This window comes from Dromaius novaehollandiae, chromosome 15, assembly GCF_036370855.1.
Source record: "Dromaius novaehollandiae isolate bDroNov1 chromosome 15, bDroNov1.hap1, whole genome shotgun sequence".
Classification (NCBI taxonomy): Eukaryota; Metazoa; Chordata; class Aves; order Casuariiformes; family Dromaiidae; genus Dromaius; species Dromaius novaehollandiae.
The window spans coordinates 706328-721683 of record NC_088112.1 but is presented as its reverse complement, the minus strand read 5'-3'; the positions used below and the strand labels follow the sequence as shown (position 1 = coordinate 721683).

At 40.1% G+C, this 15356-nt stretch overlaps 1 protein-coding gene across 17 annotated transcripts in view; it reads left to right on the top strand.

Moving 5' to 3' along the window:
• The window catches only part of ANKHD1 (ankyrin repeat and KH domain containing 1), a 126278-nt gene that overhangs the window by 35558 nt on the left and 75364 nt on the right, over window positions 1–15356 (top strand). For all 17 annotated transcript variants that reach the window (XM_064520708.1, XM_064520710.1, XM_064520705.1 and 14 more), the window contains 3 exons: window positions 8616–8772; window positions 13598–13745; window positions 14655–14802. In XM_064520708.1, the coding sequence (XP_064376778.1) occupies window positions 8616–8772; window positions 13598–13745; window positions 14655–14802 (453 nt within the window). The remainder of the gene's footprint in view (window positions 1–8615; window positions 8773–13597; window positions 13746–14654; window positions 14803–15356) is intronic.

The window sequence follows — 15356 nt, the reverse complement described above, 5'->3', positions numbered from 1 at the left end:
TTATTTTTTCCCTCCTGCTATTGGCTTCTGAAGATGGACTAGCGAACTGGACTAGTCTGAACTAGGACTGATCAGACCTTCGAAAGCATTATAAATGAGCATCACCATCACCATAATTTTATCCGTTTTCATTTGCATTCAGATCTGCCTTTGGGGAATAATTTCATACATACATACATACATACATGATTTTTTTAAATATATATATATATAGTTTTCTTAAAGAAGAATTAAGGTTTCTTACCTTTTTTGTAAGGTTATTATACCATGTAAAAAGACTGATCTAGGAAGAATTGAGCAGGGAGGGGGAACCCAGCCAGTTGTGAGTTCATGATACTTGTAATTTTTTTTTTTTTGGTGGTGTTTAAAGATACTCATATTATATATGAAATTGCATGCTTATTTAAGCACTAATGGGTAATCTGAAGAATAATAATCTGAATAATGGCACAGCTAGTACTAAGTGGTTTGGATCTCTTTAAGGTTGTAACAACCCCTAATCAAAGTTTTCTGGGCCTGGAGTGATAGGGATAAGATTGTAAGTCAATTTGTTGCAGCATGGAAGTACATGGTATTTTAAATGTAAGGAGAGTGAGAATTCAAAATTTTGAGAGAGCATTTGTGTTCAAAATTCATCTTTTTGTTATTAATTGTAGAAAAGATAAGGCAAAGCAAAATATTTTTGGTGAAAGGGTACTTGCTACCAATATATTTACTTAAGGGCTAATGTCTTAGGAGAAGACTTTTGTGGTATGAAATTGATGTCAAAATGTAACTTTTTTTGAAATACAAAAGGGAATCGCTTCCTCCTGAAAAGGGATTGTATGTCCTCGTACAAATAATGTTAGCAATGAAATGCAGGCAGGTAAGACAAATTATGAAGTCTGAAATAACTAACCTGTTTTCTTGAGATATGAATGGATATTTCAGATGCAAAATCTCTGTAGATTTCAGTCCAACTGTTACGGACTGTATTTTATCCATCCTTGGATTACAAATTCATTAAGGTCTGCCTTCACCCTTAATTCTGTGTACTATATTAGACGTGGTTAGGGCCTATAAGTATTGTGTGAATCCTTCAGAGGATCACCAGAATCGTACAGTAACTTTAAAAGCATAACGGGGTGCTTGACTCCCTAAAGAGGGGCTTAAATCTCAGCTGTTTTAATAAAGAAAATGATCTTAAACTTTTTTGAAAGCACATGAATTCTGGAAAGGTGACTAAACTAGAATGAATTATTAATATTTTACTGGTTCCTTTGCACAAGTAGTATTACTTTAACATGTGGGTTTTTTTTTTCCTTGAAGACTGGTTTATTTTCAAAAAGAAATGTATAGCCAGCATTATTGACTCATTTTAGACATGCTAAAATAACTCGTATCGCATCCTTGCGGAAATCTCCATTGCAAGATGAAAGTTTGTCTTTCTTTGAATTGCTGTGCTGTCGCTCAGTCAGTGAGACCCCCACTTTTTTTGTTGTTTGTTTTTATCTGGGATCTATTAGAAAACTGATGAGACAAATCAGTTGCTTCACCACTTGTATCCTGACTTTAAATTGCTTGTCTGAGGCAAGGAGAATTTTGTAAACCTTGCTTAGTCATTAAATGTGGGCAGCAAGCCAGAGCTGATATGGTGCTTTCCTGGGTTTGCCACAAGGTCATTGGGGGTCTGGGTATGCGCGGTGTTAACTCTGTGCTTTGGATTGCTGGCTCTGGAAATGACACAAGGTAAAGCTAGTTTGAGGGAAAATACTTTGACATCATCAGAAAGTAGCAAAGTGAACGATTTTTTGTCAGTAAGATGGGGAATTAGAAAATCAGTTTCTGTTAACGTGCACAAAGCAGGAAGTTATGACATCAAAGAGATATTAGTAGGATGTTGTTCAGTAGATAGCTGATATAATCTGTGCTTGTTTCCTCCATTGCTGTAATTTACTGAAAAGGAAAAGATAGGAGCTTGCTGCAGATGCTGCAGTACTCTGAAGTATTATCAGAAATAAAAATACAACATGTGGACCAAAAGATCCTGACAGATCTCTTCTTTAAGAAATCTTCCTTTAGGTTTTACTCTCGACATGCCTGAACTTAATCCTTTCGATGCGCTTTTGAAGGAGCCCTACCTGTGTCCCAGCTATTCTTGAATTAAGCCACTCAAGGCCCTGTAGAACAGGGTATGCTCAGTCATGCTTATTACTTTCTAGTCTTGTGGTAGCACCTGCGTAATGTGCTAGAATATATTTTTTTTTTAGTAGAGTTGCTGAAATTGTCTTTCACCATCTAGAACTTCTCACTTCATCTGAATGAGGCTTCTAATAAAGAAGCTGAAACAAAATCCTCCGTCTCCATCCCTGAACATTCACCTTGTCCAAGGTGCTACTTAAGGCAGGTTCTTCACATACCATTAACAAAAAAAGGACACCTTTCTGGACTCTACTTCTCATTTCATTCTTCTTTGGGCTATTCTAACTTTCCAGATTTGCATCAAAACCTGCATTTGTGGAACAGGTGGTGCAGAGCCTGAGGGAAGCAGAGGATTCAGTTAACATTCTAGGGCTAGCAGGTGACTGCATGTGAGCTGGTTAAGTTAGACTTTGACAAGTGTGAGGTCATAGGTTTGACACCTATGGCAGGTGAATGGCCTCAGGTGTGTGACAGGACATACCATGTGCTGGATTTGATGGAGAAGGAATAGCAGAACCACTGAATCCGCAGTTTTGTTTTCATGAGGATTATTTGACTTTACCTCTTACACTTCTATGCATTGATCTCCTTTGTCCAAAATATACATAGACAGTAGTGCTGTGTGGTATGAGTAATTTAACTGTGGGCTGCGTACCAGAGTAATTTCTTTTTAAGGTATTTTAAACAGTGATAATCATGAACTACTAGCTAGGAATACCAATTAAATAACTTTATCCAATAAGGGAGGATAAAGTATCTGATCCTTCTGTCAGAATGCTCTGTTTCTGGGAATAGAGGAAAAGGGGATGGTCACTCCAATGTGGATTATCTGACTCAAATTCCTTTGCAGAAGTGAGCTTGAAAAAGCTTTGGCATAGATTATTTCTTGTGATGGTTCTTTAAGATGGCTTTCAACTTCTGTATTCAAATTGTGAAAATATGCATGGCTTTCAGAAAATGTAATCTCTGATTCCTCATGCCAAAAATTGCACTACCTTTCCTGTGCCTTTGGCTTTTCCACAGAGACACACTTGGTTGTGTTCCTGTTTTTTCTGAAGTGGTGTCTGTATCTTTGCCTGGTTAAACTGGGGAAGATCGCACTGAGAAGTTACCAGCTCAGATCAGGTTACCTAAAACTCTAACCGTGGTAGTCCTCAGCATCCTGTTGACTCTGAAAGTCGGTAAGGAAGCCCATGCCTCAAATCAGAGTGTAGGTTAAAGGTATAGATATATCTCTGAGTAGGCTTTTCTCTTGCGAGGTGAGCTTTGTGTTCTAGTGTACCTCCTTAATCAACTTCAAGCTAATCTTAAGTAGTTGGGTATGGCACTAACTTCTGGAATGCCCAGCATTATGTACCACTAAATGCCGTGGTGCTGTGCTTCATAGAGAATAAGTTGCTCCAGACTCTGCCTGGTATATAGTTATATACTAGTCAGCTGTACTAGAAATTTTCTCTTTGTTAAACTATTAAATAGTTGACTTGTTCAACTGGCGGAAAGTCCCTCTTCAGATGTGCCCTGAACCTGTATACTGTGTAGTAGATGGCTGATGCTCAGGGTTTGCGGAAGGGCTCGTCTGTATGCAGATCCTGGAATTCGGGACTGTTTCCTTGCTGTACTAGGTGCTTTCCTCTTTGATTTGGAGATCTGCGGTCTGTATGTCGATATGTTAGATGGGGAAGTGCTAGCTCATTTGTTTCTAGTCAGGAAAGAAGGTGGTTAAGAGCTCTTGTTTCTGTTGTCACATAATACCCCTGGCCTTGCCTCTGCCAGGTGTTGCAGATGCATTAGCAGAGGGCTTCAGTGAAAAGTGCTCAAATAAAGAACTGCCCTGTGACATCAGACCAAAGATGTGTTTATCTCCCTGTGTCCTCGAGTCAGCTAGCTGTGAACACATAAGGGGAAAGCAGTAGAAACAGTACAGATGGCAGTCTTTCCCTTCTGCATTTTTCCAGTTGTCTGTTATTCAGGAATGTCCTGAGCTAGTCAGTGACTGGGCCGCTGTATTTAATATCAGTATAAAGCCTGTCTGATCTATTTTCAAATTCACTGTTTTTAGCCTTTGCAGCATCCCATTGCAGTGATCTCCAAACCTGGATTGCATGCTGTATGAAAGTACTTTCTTTTAATTTGCTTATAAACATGCTCTTCACAATTTTAGTGGTGACTTGTAACTTTACATTGAGCATGTCACCTTCTCCGTGTCACTAATGACTATAGATTGCTCTGGATAGAGAACTATCCACAGTGACTCCAAAGTTCTTGTTGCAGAATTATTAGTCTGCAACAGTGATCAATCCATGAAAAAACAGATTTACACCACATTCTTGATGTCTTTCATTCCTAAAAATGTGCCATTTTATCACAGTAAGAAGCAGAATGTCAAATACTCTGCTCAGACAAGTAGTTATCAGTTCAGGTAGTGCCAGATGCGCTTACTGTTGCTTGTGAATCCATAGTATGCTAGGGAGACTGTAATAATGTAGAAAATCGCAGTCACCTGTGGGCAAGAAAGAAGAATCCAAACAACTGTGAAGAATGGTCTTGAGGATGCTTTTGTTATTCATCGGATGGGAGGAGACTAGAAGAGTTTTGGTCTTGCAGAATCATGCCCAAGTATGGATCTGATTGCTACTGTCCAGCCTTTGCACGAGTGTACGAGGGGGCACAACCACCTGGGAGTGTGACATAAGAACAAGTGGTTATAAAGCACACATGAAAACAGTTACGGTGAAGGTTAGAAGATGACTGAGCATTACAGCAGTAAGATTCTGGCATAGTCATCCTAAATCACAGTGAAGTAAAAACTGAGCAATTATTTAGATGCTACTGTAAGCCTGCAAAAGGAGACTAAACGAATGGGTGTTTGCAGTAGCAGGATTCAGCTTGGTAATTCTTGTAGTCTGTCTCCTTTGTACTGGATCTAGCCTGACAAATATCTGCTCTGTTGTCTTCTATTGCTGTCAGTTAGTTTGGAAAGGTACAAAAAAGTGATTTGGTTCCTCACACAGTTGCCCTTGGAGGTTTTGAGAGGCGGAGCATCTGACACGTTTTGCCGTGGATAAGTGGTATGAAGTTATAACCGGTATTGGCACCTGGTTTGAATTGTAGCTGGTGCTGTGAACAAACGGCTGCTTTAACTTGCACTCTGAAGGTTCTTGGTGTGGTTGTAGTACCTTCACAGCTGGAAGGAAGAGCCAGTGGTTGGGAAGCCTTCCAAGAGACCACCTGTAATCTATGAAGACAGATATTTTAGGGCAGGAGCGCTCTGCAGCAGTAGTAGTTTGTTTCTCTTCACGGGATATAGGACTTGGTAGACCTGTGGTGTGACTTTTTGGCTTCAGAAATGCCATGTGTGAATGCTTGAAAGAGCAAACATTGAAAATGGAGAGACTTGTCAAGTGTAGCTTCTGCTTGTTTATACCTCATCCTAACTACATCCAGCAGCTTTTCCTCTTGGGACCAACCGGAATCTATAAACTTAAGACTGGAAGGAAGCTGTCTTAAGAGACCGAGGCAATCCCTCACACCAGATAAGGGCAGGATCACATATGTATAAATTTTTGCTGCAGATCTCTTGTTTAATCCCATCTTGATGTACAGAGGAAGATTAATTTTATGGCCTGCTTAGGTAACCTGTCTGTTTTACTACCTGAAACACTTGATGTGATTCAGATAACCAGTTTAGTTTCAGATAGCCATTTCTTTTTGTTGTTTTTTTGACTTGACTTCTTTTTGTTTCCCACTTTTGCAAGTGATAGAGACCTGACTACTACCTCCTTCGTGAGACCCTCTTGAAGTACAGGAAGACTGCTGGTGTGCTGCTCCTTGTAAGCGAAATCCAGTCCCTTCAGCCTTTACGCAGGGGTCATGTTTTTCTAAATCCTGTGGGTTTCTCTCCTGTACTTTTCCACTTTGCTTGATGTGGTGTTCAGATTTGGTTATAATAGTCCTGGATGAGGCCTTAGTGCTGAGTTGAGAAGACTTAATTCCCTTCCCCTCCACCCCCCCCTTTTTTCTTCCTTAGTGAGTACTCTTAGGTACACCGTAAGCTAGCATAAGCCAGCGCTGCCACCAGAAGTAGCTGGCATAAACATCCGTGTAGTTACTCTGTGAGCTGCACCAGGGAAGCAGATAAAAACTATGACTTTTTCTGTGTGTTTAATACTAAAACAGTTCCCCAGGCCAGTTTCACAATTACTGTACCCAAATATCCAACCTACTCCTCTGCTAGAGAGTACCGCCACAATCGCAGGGGCGCCTGCTCTTAAGTAGTTGCAACTTGTATCCCGTTATAACCAACAACAAATTCAGTTTACATGTGTGAGGGGTGAGCTGTGGTGCTTGAGGGTTGTTATTTATAGCCTTGGTACATTTAGTAGCAGTGGCTAAAAAGGTTGTGATCTCGAGTTTGGAGGCGGAAGGGGGCAAGTGGCCAGTAGCCTCTTCAAGTGTTATAAATAATTGAGTCCGAAGTCCCTGGCTCTACATATCCTTGGTCTGGTTGTCTTCAATCAAAAATGCTGGAACTGTACGGTGGAGCAAAGTGAGTCCTAGCAGGATACAGGCTTCGGGCTGTACTTGTGCTCGGCTGTCTTCTGTGACAACCGTAGAAGTACTCTTGATCTTCAAGAAAAAGCCTGCTTTCTTACAGCTGAAAAGAAAGGTTCTTTCTCTAACCAGATAGAGGTGTGGTGTCAATAGCATCTAGTTGTAGTTCCTCATTTTATTGTGAAATGGATAACTTATTTTGCATTTCATTTTTGTAACCTCTCAACAATGCTAAAGTGAACCAGGTAGGATGTTGGAGCCAGGGAGGTAACGCACTTAGTTCTGAGCAAGCATCGTAAGCAATTTATCCCAACCTTGGTAGCCTGTGCCTCGTTTCAGTCAGCTGAGTAAACCTCTTGCACCTCATCAGAGATGTCTCACTTGAATGTTAGAGGCAGGGATTCTTCATTTTTGTCAGCAATGTGGAGTTTGAATACTTACAGCCAACGCTTACCAGAGTTGCAGCAGCGATGTGGGGTCATGTAACAAAGTGTGCCTGGGATATGCTGTCCTAAATTGTGTTCAGTATGGAGAAATTTGATAAGTATTGATACTTACATTAATGAAAAGTTAATTGGAGGCTCTCAAACAGGGGACATACATTTTCTGAAGGGTGTTCAAAACTTTCAAAGCGTGATTTCAGTATTTGTACTGTAACAGTTGCAGACTGGGAAGTGAGAAACATGATGTAAATCAGTCTTATAGAGGTATGTGTACCAAATAGCACTACCTTTTGAGGTAGTAAGATGCATTTCTCCCCCCCCCCCCCCCCCCAGGTTTATATCTAATTTAGCCCTATTTAACTGCAAAGCAATTGAAAAGTAGCTACTTTCATCAGTGGCGAACCAGTAAATCTGATTCCCCCACATATTTCTTTACAATACTTGGACATTTCTACATGCAAATGTAAGCTGTGCCTACACTGCGGAGACAACTGTGCTGTGATGTTTACATATGTAAAATAGACTGATCTTTAGCTCTAAATGTGTTCAAAGCTATAACGAACTATGTGGAGTAAGACCACTACTCAGATGTTCCGTAAGCTCATATCAGCCGTGAAAAAACTTACACTTTTGGCATTTAAGTGCACTTTAAATGAATGAGATAAATACTTGCTTATGGTGCTATTCTCTGTGGGCCTGCAGCTTTAGTGTGGCAGCAAAGGAACTCTTTTTAAAAAAGAAACTATTACAAAAGTTCATTCAGGCTAAGCATTTCTGCTTGTGTAGTGTGATGTTAGTATAGAGGGGGGGATTATTTCAAATATGCTTCAAATATTTGAAATTTTTATTTCAAATTTGCTGTGCCTGTAGCTGGATCCCTCCACTTTAGAATTGTAAACTGCTGGGAAATAAAACTAATAAACTTTATGAGAAAAAATAAAAATTTTTCTACTCTAAGAAAAAAGCAACAAAAGTATATTAGACTAAATCCAATTTTTGGGTGAGTTGAGCAGGAAAGGAAAAATAATTTTAAAACTTGAAGTGGAAAATTCTTGATCACATTCAGATAACCTTAAAAGAAATCTGTGGAATTAATATCTTTTTCTCAAACTTCTGCTTTTGGGCTTGACCCCTGGACTTATCCTTAGTCCCTTCAAAGATCTCCCTCTCACTCCATCCCTAAAGGTGTATGAACTGGAAATTTGGGACAGGTAATGAAGCTGCCAGTTGAAAAATAGTTTTGCTACTGCTGTGGTATAATTAAATGTTCAGATCATAGGCAAATGTTAACGGTTACTTTTAAGTAGCTGATTTTCTGGCATGTTTGCAAACGATTTTTAACTAATAGTGCATGTGGCTGAAGTCTAAAATGGTGTCTTTGCATTTCTTTTGTGTGACTTTCATACTAACCTGACTATGATGAACGAACGTACACTGAAGGAATTGGTAAATTGTCCACTGCCGATGGTAAAGCCTTCGCAGATCCTGAAGTTCTCCGAAGACTGACGTCCTCTGTCAGCTGTGCATTGGATGAAGCTGCTGCTGCGTTGACACGGATGAGAGCAGAGAACAATCACAATGCAGGACAAGTGGACAAGTATGTATTGATCTCCCCCCACCCCCGGTTTCCTACATGTACGTTGTAAGTTTGCATTTTTCATTTAAAATTCAATTATTTCTGCAGTTAGTCTTTAGTAGAGACTACCTGCTCTGTTAGTAGCAAAAGGAAAAGTATTAAGTCTGAAGGTGTAACTATTCTCACTTCGAATTGTTAGCTAAGAAGTACAAGGAAAAAGTACAGAACTTTACTTTCTAAATTTGAGAAAGTGCTGCTTTTTCTGTATATGAGGTAGTTGATTTCTTTTTCACGAACTGGTTGTATTCTTAGCTGTAAAGAGCTAGTGATAGTTCTGTGCCTATTACCGCAGCGTAGCTGAGGGGAAATTAAAGGATCTAGCTCAGTGCCTGTGTTAAAAGTTGGAAGAGAATATTAATACTTACTAGGCAATGATTTGCTCAGGGGCATAAGGAAAAATGAAACTATATATCAGGTAACTTTTTGTAGATTATAATTAATTAGGACAACATTTAACTCCCAAGAGCATAGAACTGAGGTTTTGTCCTAGGTTTCAAAAGCTTTCTGCTACTTTGGAAATTTCAAAGCAATGTTTAGAGCTTCTCAAGTATTTTCTGCTCTGACAACTGGTACAGATTTTTCATAAACTGTTGAGATGGTGTGACTGTGCGTACTGTTGAACTTAAGATCAAAGATCTAAAACTTAAATCTAAGTTTCTTTTCGTATGGAAGGCCTTTTGAAATTCAGACTTGAATTTGTAAGATAAAATGCTTACAGTAAGTCATTGCTCAAATTTTAAATACAGATATAGGACAAGATCATTTCCTAAGTGAAATTAGAGGAAATTACATGTGAATCAAAACATGGGGAGATAAGAAAGTTTGTTGGAGAAGCATACTCAAACATAAAAAGGACACACAGAAGAGGTGGAAGCAGGGTCAGGTGGTCTGGGCAGAGACACTGTCCAAGCATGCAGAGATGCTTTCCTGGAATTGAATCTGGCGAGGGGCGTGAAGGGCAAAAGGATATCAAGCTCAAGGATATCAGCTGCAAAAGGAAGACAAGGGACAATGTGGGCCTCCTGTCGAATATGGCAGGAGACCTGCTGACAGGGGATACAGAAAAGGCAGAGGTAAGAATGCTGCCTTTGTGTTGATCTTTACTGGTAAGATTTGCCTTCAGGAATCCCAGGCCTCTGAGACTGGTGGGAAAGTCTGGAGCAAGGAAGAGTTATCCTTAGTGGAAGAGGGATCAAGTCAGGGAACATACAAATAGATTGGATATGCAGAAGTCTGTGGGACCTGATGGGATGCACCGCCAAGTGCTGAATGAACTGGCCGATGTTGCTTGCAAGGCCACTCGTGATTATCTTTGAAAGGTTGTAGCAACTGGGAGAGATTCCTGAGGACTGCAAGAAAGCAAATGTCATCTTCGAGAAGGAGGAGCTGGAGGACTATTATAGGTCAGCCTCACCTTGATCCTTGGGAAGATGAGGGAGCAAATCTTCTGGGAGCCATTTCCAAATACATTAAGGGCAAAAGGTGATTAGGAACAGTCAACATGGGGAGATCATGCCTGACTTGATAGCATTCTGCAATGAGATGACTAGATCAATAGATGAGAGGAGAGTGGTGGATGTTGTTTTACTTTACTTTAGCAAGTCTTTTGACACTGTCTCCCACAATATCCTCATAGACAGGCTGCTGAAGTATGGGCTAGGTGAGCGGTCAGTGAGGTGAATTGAAAACTGACTAAATGGCAGAGCTCAGGAGGTTGAGATCAGTGGCACAAAGTCTAGATGGAGGCCGGTACCTTAGGGGTCGGTACTGAGTCCAGTCCTGGTCAACTTATTCATCAGTGACCTGGATGTAGGGACAGAGTGCACCCTCGGCAAGTTTGCTGATGATACAGAAATGAGAGGAGTGGCTGATACACCAGAGGGATATGTTAGCATTGAGAGTGACCTTGACAGGCTGGAGAAATGGGCAGAGAGGAACCCCACGAAGTTCAAGGGAAAATGGTCCTGCACCTGGGGAGAAATAATCCTGTGTGCCAGTACAGACTAGGTGCCAACTGGCTGGAAATCAGCTTTGTGGAGAAGGATCTGGGTTTCCTCGTGAACACTGACCATGAGCCAACAATGTGCTCTTCTGACAAAGAAGGCCAAAGCATCCTGGGCTGCATTAGGAAGGGCATCACCAGCAGTTTGAGGTAGGTGATGCTTCCCCTCTTTTCAGCCCTGGTGGGAGCACATCCAGAGTAATATGTCCAGCTCTGGGAGGACATGGATATACTAGAGCAATCCAGCAAAGGCCATAAAGATGATTAAGGGACTAGAACATCAGACATATGAGGAGAGGCTGAGAAAGCTGTGACTGTTTAGCCTGGAGAAGGGAAGGCTCGAGGGAGATCTTATCAAGATGCATAAATACCCTATGGGAGGGAGTAGAGAAGATGAGGCCAGACTCTTCTCAGTAGTGCCCCGTGACAGCGCAAGAGGCAATGGGCACAATTTGAATTACAGGAAAATCCACTCAAACATAAGAAAAAGCTTTTTGACTATGGGGGTGGTCAAATGCTGGAATGAGTTGCTTAGGGAGGATGTAGAGTCTCCATCCTTGGAGATACTCAAATTGTGACTTGACACAGCCCTGAGGAACCTGTCCTAGTTGACCCTGTTTTGAGCAGAGGGTTGGACTTGTAAGCCTCTGGAGACTGTCTCCAACCTCTGTGATTCTGTGAAGGTCATTCTTGTCACTTTTCACAAAATGTCTGGAAAATACGTTAAAGACCTGAGCAGAGAGCAAACTGGGAGAACTGTTGAGGTGTGTGGGTCAACTAGAATCAAGTCAGAGTCCCATTTTTAATAGCTTTTTCCCAGAACAGAATTGGTTTCACAGCAGTTTATCATATAGTGTGGCCTAAGGTCTCCTGTTGAGAATGATGGATCTCTCTTAGGACCTGTCCCACAGGTTATGGTGTTGGGTGGCTCCTACTTCTGAAGGCTAGTTTGTGTGGGCAGAAGTGCCTGAATGTCCACCCTTTCCTCCCAGCTGAATGTAGGAACTCATTCTGTAAAAGCCTGATTACATGTAGGTTACAGCAAGGCTTTTTGACTGCCTGGGTCATGAGTGCACGGCTTTCCTATGTTACCTTTGAGGAGAAGGTGGCAGGTTTGATAGTGTCCTGCAGCCATTGCTTCATTGTACAAGCTTGACTAAGTAGCCAAATAATAAAGATGCACAAAATATTATTTTTGTTAAGATGCTTACAGGGGTTATAATGCAAATGTAGGTGTTCAGATACTGGACGTTCTCGTCAGGTCAGTTCTCAGCTTGTTATCTAGCAGATGCTAGAGTGTTAAACTCATTTACCATATACTCTAAAATGAAATATTCTTTCAAAATAGGGACTGTATAGGTGCTGAAGGCAGTTTCATCTTCAGAGATGAGAAATTATAGAGTGAACTGATATTTTCAAAAAGAAAAGTAGAAGTTTGAGGTTCTTAATGCGTCTGAACTTATAGCGAACCTACAATGGATCACCTACAGTTGTGTGCTGTTTATAATAGAAGATTTTCTCCCTTTGCCTCTCTCACCAAAGCATTAATTGTAGTTTGGATCCTAATGGCTCAGGGGCTGTGTTTCTCTGTGTATATTTTCTAAATAAGAATAAATCATCATTTAGATAAGTGTAACTGATGCTGGGTACTCTTATCTATGTTTAGAAGTGCTTTAGCAGCTGTCATCGCTGTCAGAATTACTCTTCTGTTTTTTCCCCGCAGTGTAGAAAAAGATTGAAAGGGCAGATGATTTGGTTTGAAATCAATTGAAACTCAGCTCACCCTCTTTTTCTGGATTTGTTTAGTGTGCTTTCTTAGGTCATAGGGGGCCATCTCTTCACTGCAAAGGTTAATGATAGTTAAAGTAGTGATTACAGATTTCCTGAGCTTTTAGATGCCAAGAACTGGGGATATGGCTTGTATTTTCCTTCCAGATGCTTAGTTTGTAGTTACTTATCTAGCTTTTTTTTTTTTAATGGCTAGCTTATTAGTTTTCCATATAGGATTTATGTTGCTATTGCTGTTAAAAGTTGTTAAAAAGTTTAATGTATGAAAAGAAACACAGATGAAACCCTTGTAATGCTCTTCTCCTTTCTTGAAGATTAGGTCATTAGGTGTGGTAAGGATTTTTCTTGGTTTAAAATGTCTGCTTAAATTAAGAAATCCCTGTTTCCAATTAAAAGAAGCGAGCTTTGGGGCAGTGCAGAGAAGGAAATCGTCTCGCTGCAAGAGAGACAATGGTCTGGAAGTTTGGCTTGTTGCAGAGTGCGGCGTTCTTGCTCTCTGTGATACTGGGCTGTTCACTTTGACTTTTTCTGTACTAGGAATTTGCCTTGGTGCCTGTAGTCAATAGTTTGTCACGATCATAGCTTGTTGGCGGAGTGCCATGTGCACACAGGCTATGTATAGCATCAGTGAGGTCTACCTCTGTATTTTGCAAACACCACAAATTGCTGAGGTTCAAATACTCTTCTCTGCACCAGAAGTCTGTATGAGAGCTTATTATCGAAGTTGGAAGGTGATGAGAACAGGAGTTGATTTAGACATAAGCAAGGTCATTATTTCCATTTCTCCTGTGAAATTGGCATATCTCTCATACAGATGGTGCATCTTGTGTATCTTCTTATATATGTATTTTAAAAAAATTCTGCAAGGTGCATTTTCTATTAAAGCTTTGTACTAAAGCCATGAGTGTTAAAGTAGAGACTTGCTTCTTGCCTAAAGGAGATGGCCATCTCCTGCAGATTTATTTTGAGCTTATTTTGTGGTTACTGATTTTCCAGTCGCAGTTTGGCAGAAGCATGCTCAGATGGGGATGTAAATGCTGTCCGGAAGCTGCTGGATGAAGGAAGAAGTGTAAATGAACATACTGAAGAAGGGGAGAGTCTCCTTTGCTTGGCCTGTTCAGCTGGGTATTATGAATTGGCACAAGTAAGTAACATATAGAGTCACAGCTAAACCTTTATGAAATATTGTGTAAAGGGATTCTTTGATAGCTGAAGATTGTAGCTGTTCTAATTAAAGTAAGTTTTATCATCTAAACTGGAACCTTAGTTAATATGGTTTACTTTGTGTGGGTTTCTGTTATTGGTCATCTTTTTTAACGGGCTATGCCATCTTATGCCTTTATGTTTAAGGGACTTGTCTGAAGAATGTATCTTGTGTTTTTTTTAATAGTATGTCTCTGCTTTTCTGGCATTGTTCTAGATGCAGTCAAGCTGTTCTGCCAGGCAGACATTGCAAAAGGATCTAAATTAGTGGTGAAATAAAGACACTAGTGGTTACATACTTCAACTCATGTCTCAATCACTCAAAATTAGATATATATTTTTTTTTGAATCACATCTGTATCAACAGTGTATTGGTTTTGGGACTGCCTTTATGCTTTTGTATATCTTCTTTGAAGATGCTTGCGATGATTCTCAAAGTGCCCAGCTGGAAGTTTTGATGCCAGGGGAGCATACAGAGAGAAAACTACTGACTTTTAAGCTTAAACTAGTCTGTGCTGTGGTCATTAATGCAAGTTTGTCATGTCTCTGTTATCATTCTAGTTTGTAAATTGCCTTGTGACATTTGAAAATGTCAGTATTGCACTGGAACTTAATGTTGGCTTGAACAGCTATGAGCAAGTCATCTAGAAAAACAGCATTTTTTTAAAGCAGAGCACAGTATGGGTAGTAATTCTAAATGGTCCTAGAGAGGACCATTGTTCTTCACTACTAGGGGTATTGCTGCAAGGGGGTGCAATGGCTTATTGGGGAATCATTCTTAAACCCCTTTGAACTAAAAGCAAAATGTAGGTGTTGCAATTTATTCATTGAAGTCAACTCTCTCTTTCAGGTGCTACTAGCAATGCATGCAAATGTTGAAGATCGAGGGAATAAAGGAGACATAACTCCCTTAATGGCAGCTGCCAGCGGAGGCTATGTAGATATTGTTAAACTTCTCCTTGTTCATTGTGCAGATGTCAACGCCCAGTCTTCAACAGGTAACTGGGGAGCAGGAACTGGAAAAATTAAGGATAGTAGCATATAAGCCACATGCTACTGTTCTGAGCATCTATGTTTTTTAAGTGTTTGATAGTTTTATTTATAAAAAGATATGACGGGAACTACTAAGAGCAGGTCAGATGGTTGTATTTGATAATGGCCAAATAAGGTTCTTATGATAGCTCTTAATGTTGACTGTAATGAAAAGTGTTATTCCTCTGAAAACCACTTCATTGTAAGATGACCAGGAAAATGCATGAAGTTTAGCTTTTCTCATTCATATAATCCAAAATTGTCTGGTAAGAAGCCCTTGGAACATATTCGGTCACGATCAGTTCTTTTGGTATATGGCTATTTACTGAAAAGGAAAGACAATTCTTTGATCGATAACTGTAACTAACCTTGTTGAAAGTATTAACCTTCAGTTTAATTTTACTAATCTTAAGATACAGTTCAATTATTGTTCAATTTTTTAAAAGTTTCAGATGTTTGAATTTTGCAATGTGCTTTTTGTCTTGATGGTTAGCCACATTAATTAAAGCTGTTGACTATA